We start from the raw sequence: 14,879 nt of genomic DNA, 5'->3' as shown, positions 1-14,879 counted from the left end.
AGAGATTTTTAGAAATCTCAGTCTCTCTACGTGAAAAAGGTCCTATAGATAGCTGCTAGGGGTGATTTGTAGGCTTGGATAATAGCGATGCACAAAATTCTAATTGCATCCATTGTTGCCCTATTCTATTTGCACTTAGGCAATAGGCGACAAGGAAGATGCAAGCCCCACATGCCTGCTGCTGCAATTGACAATGCATGGTATACCATGACCCAATTCCTAGACTGTTGCACATGGGACCTATTAAATTTTTTAGTACTTCAAAAGAAGAAGTAAATTACAAAGGAATTATACCCTTTTGGAGCTCCCACCTTGCTTCACTCTCACCACCTCACATCAACCTTTTCACAATGCACCACAATGCTTCACAATCCATTTCGTGTGTAGAAGAGGCCTCCTTTTATAGGCCAAAAGGGATACCCTCTCTCATGAGAGACAGCCGTGTGTAGCCGCCCTTGTGTAGACAAGTCCAAATTGGACCCTCCAATCCACCCATGTGTGGCCGCCCTTGAGAAGACGAGTCCGTCTTTGAATTAGGCCACCGGCCATTGACTTTCGGTCACCGGCCAAACGATCGGCCGTTTTTCGACCACTTTCCGACCGTCGGCCGGCCATAATATTCCGGCAAAAAGGAATATTCTTGCGAAGCCAGTCTCCAGCTTTGCTCGAGACTGGCCGTGAAAATTTTGATTTCCAGTGAGTAATTTGTCTTCACGCACGATGGCTTCTCCTCATAATGGGGGCTTTACAAATGTGTGTTTTTAACACAAAAAATTACAAGGGGTAAATCAGGCTCCATACTTAACATGGCACACGCCTATGCGTATCGTTGATCCAAGAGACAGTATCGGGCTCGATGTTAACTGGTTGAAGAATGCCCTTGAACTTGGTGATGGCTTCTTCGAGGGTGTCCTCCTCTGTGCACCATGGGGAGCAAAGCCCTCCAATCTGAATCTTGAGACTGAGGGCTTCTTGTAGCTGATATTCTTGTAAAGTTGCTTGTATTTCACTATCAATCTTCTTGTGTACTGCCTTGTGGGTTTCTTTTTGAGCTGTCTGGATAGGTGGAGGTGATGGAGAAGGAGAAGGTGGAAGAGAAAAGTGGGTGGCTTTGGTAGCCAAAGAGGGCGGCAATAGTGGTGGCCAAGGAGGTGGTGGAGGAGAAAAGTTGGTGGCTTTGGTGGCCAATAAGGGTGGCAATGGTGGTGCAGCGGTGGTCCTTCTCTCCCCCCAAAAAAAAGTTTGCTCCATATCCTAACTCGCTTATATTTTGTATTTTGATTTCCTCTATATGATCTCAAAAGTACTTAGATTACATAATGTACACACTAAAGCAATGAATTTACATCATTTTTATTGAAAAGATTGATGAAGGTGACAAGAACTAAAGAATTTTTGTTATGTCCAACAAAAGGACACATGGACAATACACCACGACATAGCCACGTGGAATGATGTTGCAGTATTTTTACAGTAAAAAAAGTCGTTCAGCATTGGAGGCGAAGCATAAGTCCCCTTCAACACTGGAGGGGATAAAAGTGGCGAAGGAAGGGCAGGTTCCCTACGGTATTATTATAAATGTGGAGAACGGTGCCAACTCCACACCATACATATGTATGGTTTTTTCTTTTTTTATGGGCACAAGCATCATAGTGCATAAAATGCATCTCTCTCCGTAATGTGCAAATTTTCACCTCCATCTTATTTATATTAAAAAGGTTGAAGGGAGGCTACACATGGCTACATTTCCATGCAACCACAACCTCCATTATTCTTTTCCTCATGTTGCCACGGCTAATTGGCTGCCAAGTTGGCTCCTCTCTAACCCTTGAGCTATGGGCTTGCTCACTATTGCCCTTGAGTTCTGGGCTTATTGCTCTATACCACCTTGAGTCGTGGGAAGAGCATACTACTCGATTCCTCCTTTGCCATCACTAAACCGATTCCCGCATCCCAAGAAATGGCAAGAGATAGCCCACGACTCTAGATAGATAGATAGATAGATAGATAGATAGATAGAGAGAGAGAGGGTACTTAAAGGGATTAATTCTAGAGCAAGAGAGGTCATGGGGTGGGTGTTGTTGCTTGGAGGAGTTGATAAGTGTCGAGTTGCCTACGTCAGATCTATGCACAATGTGTACGCCAATGGGGCAACCAAGCGGGTCATGCAGACAAACATAGGGTAGCACAAATATAGCAGAGGTAGCTAGCACAAATATAGCGGAGGTAGCTAGCACAATAGCAGGGATGAGCAACGAGCAGAAGGGCACCCAGCGTCGACTGGTGAAGCGGGTATATGCAGGAGCTAAAAAAAAACCTAAGTTTAATGTTATCCCAATGAGATTTACCTCTCAATTTTAAACCTACAAAATTTGAAGGAATTTAGTAATTATAGCCAAATCCCCTTCAGAGTTGTCCATATGTAGGTTTCCCAAGTTTTTGGTTTTTTTTTTTTGAGCATAGGTGTAGATATAGGCACGCGTACCAGCAATGTGAGGGGAGGCTTGTGGACACACTAAATTACAACAGTCATAGGAATGGACATGATGCGTACAGGGACACAAGGAGCCGTAGTTCGACGAGAAGGCTCTTTCTCTCTCTCTCTCTCTCTAAAATTGTAGTACTAATATTAGCAAGATTTATTTCCTTACAACATAATATTCGTCTTATTGGATTGAAATGTCCCTTTTTATTGATCATGTTCAAAAAACTATATTGAGTCTTGAGATACACTCAACTTTTTGAAACTTTCTGCTTCACCTGAGAGAAAAGGGCACACTTAAAACTCTAAATTTTTACGTCAAACTTCAAAGAATTTGGATGTTTTTGCTATCAATTATATATATTTTTACAACTTTTGTTCAAGCAAGCTCTTGGTGTTGATAATTGTAGTAAACGACTATAATCACACGGCCATGTAAAAAGAGAATTGTATTGAGCAGCCATTACTAAACCTACATTTAACAAAGATAAAACTCTCTTGATTTTATGGTAAAAATTTAAAGAATTTATAGTACAATGCCATAACCGTGCTCGCATGTACTAAAGATAGTTATAGTAAAGGGCCTAACTACACTTGCATGTAACAAAGATAGAGGTTATAGTTAACTGTTCAAATTGTCTAGATGCATAATTATTTCCAATTCTCTAGCTTGCTTGATTGTGCTTCTAGATCTTGGCATCCACCCTTTTAACTTTTGGTTGACATGTATGTCTAAGTATGGGGGCACAATGGGTATGCTCTAGGTTGGGCATTTGATTCAACATGGGGGATTCTCTCCAGAATTGCTCTCCTGTGATTGCATCTTAAACATATGTGGCATTATGCAAGCGCTTCCATGTGCAATGCAATCATCAGGAGATTGGTAGCGAGGGGATATAGAAATGCAACGTTATTGGCAAGAAGTGTGGTTGTTATTTAAATCCATTTGAGTGTGGTTGTGAATTTTGATCCATTCACTTACATGTATGTACATATGCTTATCCCTGTGGAAAACCATGCTGGCTATTGATTGCTCTATTCGTCTATAATTTCATGGCAGTAGGATAATTGGATGTTTTGCAGTAGCTAAAAGAAATGCTCAAAACCCTATATCTGGATGGATGCCAATGTGAAACAATGGAGAAAATCAATATACTTTTCTAATTTATTGTATTCTATGCTAAGTGATTGTGATAGGAAGAGCCTAGCTTTGGTAGAGTTTTTTCTTGCTCGCTAGGTGTAGCACTTATTGTGTGGGACAAATGTGCTTAGACAACATGAGGGAAAAGGTTCTATTACACTAAAAACGTATTGTAAGGCTTGCATGGTTGCTTCTTTTGTAGTATTGAAATGGATTGAACTTATTGTAGATGTCGTAGGTAGCATCACCATCGGAGGCGCCGAGAGTCACACTCGTACATCTTTTAATGCAAAATCTCATTTGTGATGCGAGATCGTATAAAGCTTCGAGGAGAGATACTAATGAGCCATAAGCACAAGAGGTAAGAGCCACACCACTATCACTTTTTGGCCTGCTAAAGGCTTTAGTATCCATATGGGTGAAGGTCGTTCAAATTTGTTCGCTTGACATGTGTCGCTTTAAAAATTGAAGAGAAAGAAAGCATTTCCTTTCAAATGCTTTTTCCCAAAGATGCTTTTTTTTTTTTACAAGCTTAAAAAGACTAAAGAACAAAGGATTAAAGAGTGTGCATAGGAGTTTAATATGTACATGATGTGAAGTATTGATTCAAATTTTATTTTTTTTACTCACTTGTAAAGAGTTCTTTTATTTAAAGACTTTACCGAGATTCATTTTATTAAATTATTAAATTGATTTATAAAATTCTCTATGTTTATTAAATCAATTAGCAAGTCTTCCCCCCCTCGAAAAAGAAGTTCTAGTGTCCACTTTTCAACACGAAACGTGGAGCCATGGGGTTGAATTGAATCCAGTAGTTACGTACTCAACAACACTAACACTGCACTACAACTCATTGGACGTCAAAATTGTACATAATAAATCTCATAGAGCTACCTTCATCCCTTGTGAGCGAAAACTAAAGTGGAAAAAAGAGTACGAGATTTTTGTCGTCAACTATTGTAAATTTAGCTTGTGTATGCATGATGAATAATATAATGTATATTTTTATTTTTATTTTATTTTATTTTAAATTATTTAAATAAATTTTTTAAAATATATAAACTATTATGATTATATATGTATAATGAATAATATAATTTTATATTAAAACACAATAAAAATTTCATCTGATTGATTGCAGGCACTCATTTAAACTTACTTTGAGTAAATCTCATTCCTCCCTTAACTCAGGAGGCCTTCTTCACTTTGTTTGAATTCTTAGTTTAGTTTTATCCTCTCTTTCTCTCTCACGCCTCCATGGAGATGGCCTCCTGCACGAGGGCGTCTGTGGGGCGTTCCATATTTCCGACCTGTAGGAGGTTCTTACTTTGCAGAGCTCAATCTCTCAGATCGTCGCAAGCGTCGCCAAAACCGAGTAAATTGAACACTTCGTGCAGCTGCGCAGCGGAGAGCATCCGATCATGCAGCAACCAGAGGAACACAGTCTTTGATCCTTCTTCGAGAGAAATTTTCGCTAACCCCACCATTAGGACTGACAAGTCTGTATGTTGCGCGTTAGACGGAAATTCTACAAGCAGTACCACTGCAGATGCTGATCCTCCCTCTTCCCCTACCGGCAAAGAGCAAGAAGAAGGCAATGTTGCAGAATATGAGGAAGCAGAGAGTGTTGGTAAGGCATTGAGTCAGATAAGACAAGAAAGGCTCGTTTCCGGTCAAGAGAGCCCTTCTAAGACAGAAGATTTCTGGAGAGGGGTCTTGGAGGAGATTCAGCTCATTGAGTGGCCGTCTCTTCAAAAGGTCTTGGGTACCACAGGTGTCGTCACGGGCATCATAATCGGTTCGTCACTTGTGTTACTTACAGTCAATGCTCTGCTTGCTCAGTTCTCTGATGCAATTTTCAACACTCCTCCTCCAGCTTGATGAAAACGTTGGAGCATTATAGCATGTGCCTCAATGGTATTCTTCTTCAAAAGGGCTTACAGGCATTGCTGCCTTGAATGTCAAAAAGCATTGGAGCTCAGCCTCCACAGAACCGTTTGAGTGTATAGACAGTTTGCTTTATAGGGACAGCTCTAAAAGCTTGTACTGTGAACCCTCCTGGAAGCCCGTTTCTTTTGTGCTGAATTGGTGTATGAATGCAGCCTCCTCACTGTTCAGCATTGAATATGTAAGTGCAATTTCTGTCTAAATCTTAGGAGTTCACCAGGTCCTTTTGTTTCTCGCATGTTAAACATGTACACCCTTCGTATTTATGCTTAAAGGGCACACAACGTATGATGATCTTATCTTGGCGTGTGTTGAGAGAGTGAGTTTCCGAAGTTGTCATTTGAGTAGTGGCAAGGTTTTGCAATGTCATCTGGTGTGCCTATCATTTTCTTTGATATTGGCGTCGCATGTATTCGAGGCTGCACCACCTCTTATGTGGGGTGACTCTCTATTTGTGCCTTAGACATTCCTGATATTATATGTTGTGGTGTGGTGGGGCTGCCCTATGTATGGGGAGCCAGGGTATGACAGCGATACGCCACCCCCTCACATTCTATGTTTTCTGTCGTGAGTACCGACCTCTCTTTGGGCAAACACCTATCTTTTACATTTTTTCTGCTCCTGTCCCTCTCTCCTTTGTGCTCAGAGCTTCACTACACAAATATAGACTTTACAAATAGGAACATTTGATTTAGATATTCGTGAAGAGGTTTTGAGGTAGTGTTGCCAAAAGGAGGAGCCGGAGCATTGTCAGAGCAGCCCTATCCCTCCTTCTTTTGTAATGGTGAGGTGCAATTAGCCCCATTACTCCTGGTCTATGAAGAAAAATGGCTCAGCTGTGAAGAAGTTATGTTGGAGCTTTATATGGAAAGGACGGAACTGCATGGAACTTTATATGGCTAGTACTGAACTGCATGCAGTATCTACATTCATGAGCAACCTGGTGGCTGGAGGTGTTTTGAAGTTAAGAGTACTTGTTTCGCAAATGAGTGCATGAGTGTGATAGTCGACATCAATTTTTGGTACATAAGTTGTCAGCAATGTGAAAAGCAGTACAATAACCTGAATGTGTTTAGCTTCTTAGGCCAAAGAATTTCTCTCCACTGGTTGCTCAAACCACTCCTTACAAGAGGCTAAACTGAACGCCTTTTTAGTTGAAACATCGACTTTTGTAAAAAAAAAAGATTTGGGGGAGGGACTGGTTATTTAGCTAGTAGCTTGTGTAGATTTGAACAGGGAGTGATCTGAGTATACTGTGAGTGGGACTGTAGTAGCAAGTTGGCCACCTTGGGTTCTTGGATTCTTGGTTCTTCCCTTGAATTCGTGAAGCCGAAGCACACACAGAGCTCTGATACCAACATCAGGTGCAACAGAAATGTTTATGGATTTAGCTTTGATCTAGTACTCCGCACAAACACAAGAGGCACTTTACTTCACTTGAAAGAACTGAACTGACAGAAAGAGAGAGACACAAGAGAGAGAGAAAGAGATGACACGGCATGTCGGGTCCCCAACCCTCAAGGGACCCCTTGCTCTGTTGCTAGAGCAAGTACTTTCTTTATTCTTGCAAAATGCTGTTACAATGATGCTAAATGCTAAGATGCTGAATGGGTGCTAATGCTATTGATGGGTACTATTGAGGTATTGCAGTACTGCGGGTATTGAGAGGTTCTATGTTGACGACGACGACGACGACGGGTACTGCTGGGTCTATGTTGACGACGATGATGTCGATGACGAGGTACTTATGGGTCTATGTCGACGACGAGGTTCTGTGGATCTATGTCGAAGACAGTGAAGTGGACGAGGTTCGGCGGGTCTATGTCGAAGACGGTGAAGTTGACGACGAGGTTCTGTGGATCCTTATGCCGATCCAAGGCACAAGAGGTACTAGGTGCTGGGGTGCCGTGTCGACGACGGTGACGACGACGGGCTGAATGCCGGAATCTTCTAACACTGTCGATGGTAAGGGACTACAACCACGACGAGGCTAGGGCTGAGAACTGATGGCGATCAAAGGGGCTGAATCATTGACTGTTCTAGGCTGAAAACGCTGGGTTTCATGGGCTGAAAATGCTGGCCCTCAGGGGCTGATCATGCTGAGAAAAACGCTGGTCTGCTGCTGGGTACTGTGGCACAACTTGGTACCTTGCACTGCCCAGGTTATAGGCCTTCTACAAGCGCCAAGGCTGCCCCTTTATAGAGCAGGCCAAAGGCAGCCCCCATGACCATCCCATACAAAGGCTGAAATGACTTATTAATAAATCGTCAACTATGCAAGCGAAGGGCATCTCCTGTGATAGCATTCTATAAGACACTTTAGGCGTGGAAGCATCCGCAAACATTGTCGAGTCGCAACGCCAATTTTACCGCCGAGACAGTGTTTTTGAACGCCATTCCCTATGATGGTTATGCCTCCACCTAGCGCATGTTGAAACGTTGAATCAGAGGGTTGTGCATGCGTTTTGAAACACTAGTGTAGTGGTAGAGGTGTTAAGCCTTGATTTCGGTGGCATTTTGAGAAGTTGTTTTTGGGTTGCTTTGCTCTAGGCTTTTGAAGCCCCACCCTCATTGCGTTATGAAACGCACCACGAGAGAAGAGGCAACCTGTAGAGGTGGCTAAGTGCTGTTGGCTTGTGGTACTTCATGGTAGCGGGTTGCAACCTCCTTGACACAACGTTGGTGCAGCCAAAGCTGTACATGGTAAAATACCTAAGTGCTGAAATGACTGTTCTGTGCAAGAGAGGGTATGCAACTATGACTTGCGTGGACATGCACGTCCTGCTAGAGGCTCACAAAGGTGCCAGCTCAGTCCTAAGCTAATGACTCATGCTAGACTGTAGCTAAAGCATGTCCACGTAGCTCATGTGAAGTGTGCATGTGACATCCCCCTTGTTAAATGTGAGGCACAATTTTCGAACCTCTATCTTTGGATACTTCTCTGTACTTCTCATACTGATTGCTTTTGATGTATGTGGATGCATAAGCTGATGAAAACTCCTCCAAAGTGGTGGATACTGCGCATTTAGGTCTAGTGCGATGTAAACACTGACCATATGAGTTGATAGGTAGGCTTACTATTGTCGCAGAATATCAGCCTTCTTGCTGACTCTGCCTTGCGAGCAAGTACGACCACTCCAATAGTCTTGTCGTGAAACCATTGCAAGTGAAGCTGAAGGTAAGGGTGCTCAGAGGTAATTCCAAGGGTTTGTTGTCAACGGAAGTGGATGCACGCTACATGCGAATGCGAATGCAGAAGAGGTTAGGGATCTTGTCTCCAACTCCTTCCCTATCCGCATAAGAGGCAAGTAGACCTTGGTATCAAGATCTCTATTTTCGTGTATTTGATGTCGGTCTTCCTTCAAAGACATGGCAATGAAGATGGGAGCGAATGAGTCCATATCGGGACTCAAAGATTCTTTCAGGGAAAAAAAAAACTGGGAAAGGTTCTTTGGGTTCTTGGTTCTGCTTGGGTTCTTGATGGTTCTTGGGTTCTTGGTTCTTCCCTTGAGTTTGCGAAGCCGAAGCACACACAGAGCTCTGATATCAATGTTCGGTGCAGCGAACACAAAGCTCTGATACCAATGTCAGGTCCAACGAACACAAAGCTCTGATACCAATGTCAGGTGCACCGGAAGTGTTTATGGATTTGGCTCGGATCTAGTACTCCGCACAAACACAAGGGACACTTTACTTCACTTGAAAGAACTGAACTGACAGAAAGAGAGACACACAAGAGAGAGAGAAAAGAGAGATGACACGGGATGCCGGGTCCCCAACCCTGAAGGGACCCCTTGCTTTGTTGCTAGAGCAAGTACTTTCTTTATTCTTGCACAATGCTGATACAATGATGCTAAATGCTGAGATGCTGATGCCAATGGGTACTGATGCTACTGATGGGTACTACTGAGGTACTTTGGGTACTGAGAAGTTCTATGTCGACGACGACCAAGGGTACTGCTGGGTCTATGTCGATGACGATGATGTCGACACGACGAGGTACGATGGGTCTATGACGACGACGGCGACGACGACGACCATGACGACGTCAACGACAAGGTTCTGTGGATCTATGTCGAAGACAATGAAGTGGACGACGAGGTTCGGCGGGTCTATGTCGAAGACGAGGTTCTGTGGATTCTTATGCCGATCCAAGGCACAAGGGGTACTAGGTGCTGGGGTACTCTGTCGACGATGGTGACGACGACGGGCTGAATGCCGCAATCTGCCAGCACTGTCGATGGTAAGGGACTGCAACCACGACGAGGCTAGGGCCGAGAACTGATGGCGATCAAAGGGGCTGAATCGTTGACTGTTCTAGGCTGGAAACGCTGGGTTTCATGGGCTGAAAACGCTGGCCCTCAGGGGCTGGTCATGCTGAGAAAAACGTGGGTCTGCTGCTGGGTACTGTGGCACAACTTGGTACCTTGCATTGTGTAGGTTATCTGCCTTCTACAAGAGCCAAGGCTGCCCCTTCATAGGTGATAAGGGCTGGGTCGAGCAGGCCAAAGGCAGTCCCCCACGACCATCCCATAAAAAGGCTGAAATGACTTATTAATAAATCCATAATAAGAGGTGGTTCACACGGTAAAATACCTAAGTGCTGAAATGTTTGTTCTGTGCAAGAGAGGGTATGCAACTATGACCGGCCTGGACATGCACGGCCTGCTAGAGGCTCACAAAGGTGCCAGGCTCAATCCGAAGCTTACGACTCATGCTAGACCATAGCAGAAGCATGTCCACGTAGCGCAAGTGAAGTGCACTCGTGACATAAAATCACCAATCATTGAAACCCGTGTTTAAACCAGAGTCAAACAATTCAAATCGGCACCAAGACAGGTTCAAAACAGATACCATCCATTTCAAACAAATTCCAAACAGGATCACCAAACAAGTTCTCAAACAAAACTCAAACTTAAAAAGCAATCTCGACATCAATCGAGCTCAAAAAGACGATCGACGTTCCATCCTGAAACCTGCACCAAGATTAGGGTTAGATTTCTTCCATAAGGTTGTAGCCGACCGCATCACGGTCCATAAGCTCTTGGACAGACAATGTTCTTGTGGCTGTGATAGTAGTCACAAGACATAGCAATCTCACTGGGACCTCCAAGGTTATCAACTCGAGAAGAGACACTTGTTGAGAGATGTCGAGAAAATTTCAAGTTTTAATCTGCTAGGGTTTCTGTGGCAAGCATTTCAGGGTAGCCCACTCTACCAGAAGCTGCAATCTGAAGAAAGATGTTTGAAGGCATGTAACTTCGGGCAAAAAAATTCTTGAAAGCTTGCCAAGTCCTTGAAGTGTGCGGCTTGGTAGTTGTAAACATCCACCACTACATGGCACTGCCTCTAAGAAAAACAGCGGCTTGAAAAGAATCCTTGATCCTTCTATGCAAGTGATCTTTATGGCTTATTCCCTGTAAGACAGAGCGATGAAGAGGGGAGCACGCCCGATACGCGATGAAGTAAGGGTGGGAGTAGCTAATAAGTCCGGGGTCGGGACACGAAGATTCTTCAATAGAATTTCCAGTAGACTTTGGAAGCGCTGGTTTGCTCTATCTACTCTTTGATAGGACCGGTATGCTTTCAGAAAAGCACACCCTGAATCTCTAATACCATTGTCACGAGACAGGTACCACGTGCCAATGGAAAAGAACAGATTGAACTAACAACTAAACTGAAAGAGATACACGACACACGAGACGTGGAGTGGCGGAGTTTCACCCCAGGCCCCAAACCTTGGCGCCCCTTTCGGTATTTCTTTATAATGCTTGAACTCAGTACATCTCGGGTACTCCATCCTGTGCACCTCACGCGAAGCTTGCCAAAGAATGAGCCCTTGGGTCATATTTAAAGGCCCTTGGTCTCAAAAGCAGTTACATGAAAAGCTTCAAACTCAAAAGCATCTGGCCCAAAACCAGATGCCCAAAAGTTGCCAGCGCAAAAGCAAAAATCCGTACAGCTCTGCCACGTCAGCAGTCAGCGTAAAACACAGAAATCCGTACAGGTCTTGCTACATCAACATGTAAGCGTGGAATCCGGAAATCCGTACAGGTTGTTAGCGCAAAATCCGGGACTCTGTACTGCTGCCACATCATCACAAGCACACATTGAGTGTGTTTGTGTGGGCTTGCTTTACTTTAATGTCTTGTGTCACTAGGGCCCCATTGAACGGGTTTTTAAAATAGGCCACTCGGCAAGACTTTGCATGTCATGTGACACATCCCACCCTGTGTCCGTGGACAAGCTACATCACGACAAGGGTTCAGTCAGTCCAGTTAGTCTAGATTTAGAAGTGATCTGGCACTTTTTGTGAGTCTATTCGTAGACCGTGCATGCCCAGACACTTAGTGTAGATGCATATCCTCTGGTTGCACACAGCATGTGTCACAAACAGGAGCTCATAACAATATAAAATACATTCGGATAAATAGACTTTATCACTTATTACTGAAGCCAGAGGATATAGAGAGAAATAGATAGAGAGAGAGATAGAGAGTGAGAAGATCGACATAGTACTAGGGACCAGAAGATGGTTTGGCCCCCCCCGTAATAGTATCTTTATTATTGAGGAGAAGTCTATACAAGCACATGAACCGAACGTATTACCACGTTCGTTCTAGAATAAGACTTGATGGTTCCCGGAAGCCTCGGCTTCCTATTCCTAGGGCAAAGCCCTATTCCAAGGAACTTCCGTTCCTTATTCCAAATCCTTGAGAACCAAGGTTCTCGCCTCTGGATCTCACCTTCCAGACTCAGGGTATGACATCCCTGCAACTCTCTTTTCCAACTCTGTTTCCAGAGTCCTCTTCCCGCAGAACAACTCTACTTTTCCGGACACGAAGTCCTTACTTGGGAATCCCAACTTCCGGATCACAACTTGAGAGACTACCTCTCTCCGATCCGTGGATCTACTTCCCAAACTCGGTTACTAAACCCTTGGGCTGATCTGGCTCTAGTTCCTCAGAGCGCTTTTCTCTTGTAGAGAGAGGCTCATGCCTTCCTCTGCTCCTACTCCCTCACGAAGAGAAAGCACACCTGCAATGAAATACTCAGTGATCATAACATGAAAATCGTTACCTTCAAAGTCTCGACGCTCGAAATGCAACTCGGTTCTCGAAAAGCAATTCCCCGGAAGAGATCTCTGCATAGAAAATCCTCTCTTCCAATCCTACGCACAAAAGAGGTGTGCATCAATGACACCTTGCAAAATCTCAGGCAGATAGGATTCTAGACATAGCATTTTCTGAACGTACATTCAAACCCGGTTCACAATAGAGCGAATCCTCTTTGATTCTCAGGGATGTTCTCCCATATGTAATTCTTACCATTATGAAATGGTTGGCGAACTATATTCTTACGAACATAATAGTTCGAATTTATTCCAGCAGCGTGTGAATGCTACTTGACCTGCTCGTGGAGAAACATATACCGCAACCAAAAGTTGCTACTATAATGGTAAAAGCACATAGCGTTCTCAATGATCAACGACCATCAGAAAACCTCTTCTCCGTAGAGAAACTCAAATTCCTTCTACCGAACACATCTCAAATAGAGATTCTCGTGTCTGAATATCCTTGCGCGCAAAAAGGCGCTCAAAAGAGAATAACAAACTCTCGTCCAGTTCCTTGGCATAGGTCTGCATCTTCGTGTGTTATCCATGTACTCAAAAGTGTACATAATTCTTAAGCTATGTTAGAGTTTCAATGAACCTGGGAAATTACCTTCCCTTCGTAAGATCCTTAGAGCAAAGACGCTCAACTTGACGAGCCCTTGGCTCGATCTTAGAGCAAAACCCGCTCATCAAATATTCTAGGATTTCAATCCTTGGATTCCTCGAGCACAGGCCGTAGTCGTCGCTTGTTCCTTCCCTCGTAAAGAGTGTTCATGCACTTGTGTGTAAAGCACTACCATATCTTCCCTTACCGGGTAGGGGGTGTGGGCTTAAAGAGTATTCAAGCTTAATGAAAGCTTTTCTTTGTTGGAAAGCTCAGAATGGTTCCTTCATAATTTCCTACCCGCAGTAGCAGGTAATCTGCTCGAGAATTACCGGATACTAGATCAATAGTTGACCTTCCGGCTAGTTAAGCAAACCGATTCATCTCAGAAAACAATGTTTCAGTTTGATCTTGCTCTCATAAACACTCAAGAGTGAGTAGTCTCGGTTAGACATAAACATACCTCGTGCAAAAGAGCAAAAAAGCACAATGCACTTTATGATTTCCGCAAAGATGTAACTTTGATCGAAAGCCTGCCCTCTCACTTAAAGTTCGAGGGTCTTCTATTCAAGAACTCAGGAGTTACATTGAATTCCCTTACTCCAAACTTTCTGTGTTCAATGGTTCTCGTCCCACTACGGGGATTGGATTCTATGTACACTAAGGTGTACACTTTCAGCTTTTATTGCTGACTCTACCATCTGCTGCAAAATATTTTGCAGATGTGTCTACAAGATTCAGGCAAAAATCCTTTGTTGAATTTCTTCATCTTTCCTCCCTCAGAGAGGGTCGAGAGTCGAGCTACCTTGGCAAGAGTGAACCACTACTTGCTTTGACTCACTCGTGTTCCTATTGGGCAAACCGATCCCAATCTTCTTGGATGCCTTCCTCAAAGCGTAGAGGAAAAAAATTTGTCGGAAAATTCGGCCTTGAATTGAATCCAAGTCTTGTTGTAAGTTCCTTGCAGAGCTTTGGTATACCACCAAGTACTTGCAATCCCCTTGAGGTGTTTGGTCACAATGCCTCACCTTCGACGCTTCTCAGAAATTGCCATTTGCAAAGGCAACTTCAAACTGTCGAATGAAAGCGGTAGCTTTCTGGACATATTCTCTTCCGTCAAAAGTATCAAACTTGACCGGAGTGTTCTGAGGTCTAAAGACGTTCTTTATATCCTTCCCGAAATATTTCTTGGCTATGGTTTTGGATTGATGTTCATGGATATTTAATGAGTTCTGAAGTATCTTGAGCATTCCGCTCCTTGGATTCTCTAGGTTCTTGAGCATCATGCTCTGGTTGCCTTCTCAGAGAATCCCAGTCTTGTGTCGACTTCTTGCAGAAAGAAAGTTTTTTTTTCCAAGTCTGCGAGCTTTTCCTTGCAGGACTTAGGGTTCCGCTTGCTTACTTCTCTCTTGGCTTGTCATGGCTTCTTCCCGTATCTCCCCAGAGTCGTCCTCCTTTACAAAGAAAGAGAGGAGACCATGCTCTGATACCACCGTCACAAACGGGAGCGCATAACAATATGAAATACATTCGGATAAATAGACTTTATCACTTATTACTGAAGCCAAAGGATATAGAGAGAAATAGATAG

The 14,879-nt window shown here is 43.6% G+C and overlaps 1 protein-coding gene across 2 annotated transcripts; it reads left to right on the top strand.

Annotated features, from left to right (window-relative positions):
- Positions 1-4,831: 4,831 nt before the first annotated feature.
- On the top strand, positions 4,832-5,708 carry SECE1 (secE/sec61-gamma protein transport protein). 2 transcript variants are annotated; one of them, XM_086482934.1, is made up of 2 exons: positions 4,832-5,421; positions 5,500-5,708. In XM_086482934.1, exons 1-2 carry the CDS (start codon positions 4,881-4,883, stop codon positions 5,502-5,504), a joined length of 546 nt encoding a protein of 181 aa, XP_086339060.1. In that variant the 5' UTR covers positions 4,832-4,880; the 3' UTR covers positions 5,505-5,708. The 2 variants fall into 2 exon arrangements, with proteins under 2 accessions (XP_086339060.1, XP_086339058.1); XM_086482932.1 differs by having other exon boundaries at positions 4,832-5,708.
- The last annotated feature ends 9,171 nt before the right edge of the window (positions 5,709-14,879 follow it).

Source organism: Adiantum capillus-veneris, chromosome 15 (assembly GCF_014529385.1).
Source record: "Adiantum capillus-veneris isolate H3 chromosome 15, ASM1452938v2, whole genome shotgun sequence".
Lineage (NCBI taxonomy): Eukaryota > Viridiplantae > Streptophyta > Polypodiopsida > Polypodiales > Pteridaceae > Adiantum > Adiantum capillus-veneris.
This window is presented reverse-complemented; position numbering and strand designations above follow the sequence as displayed.

Excerpts from the sequence above, each read along its gene's own strand:
- SECE1 (XM_086482932.1), top strand. The coding sequence starts at position 4,881 with ATGGAGATGGCCTCCTGCACGAGGGCGTCTGTGGGGCGTTCCATATTT.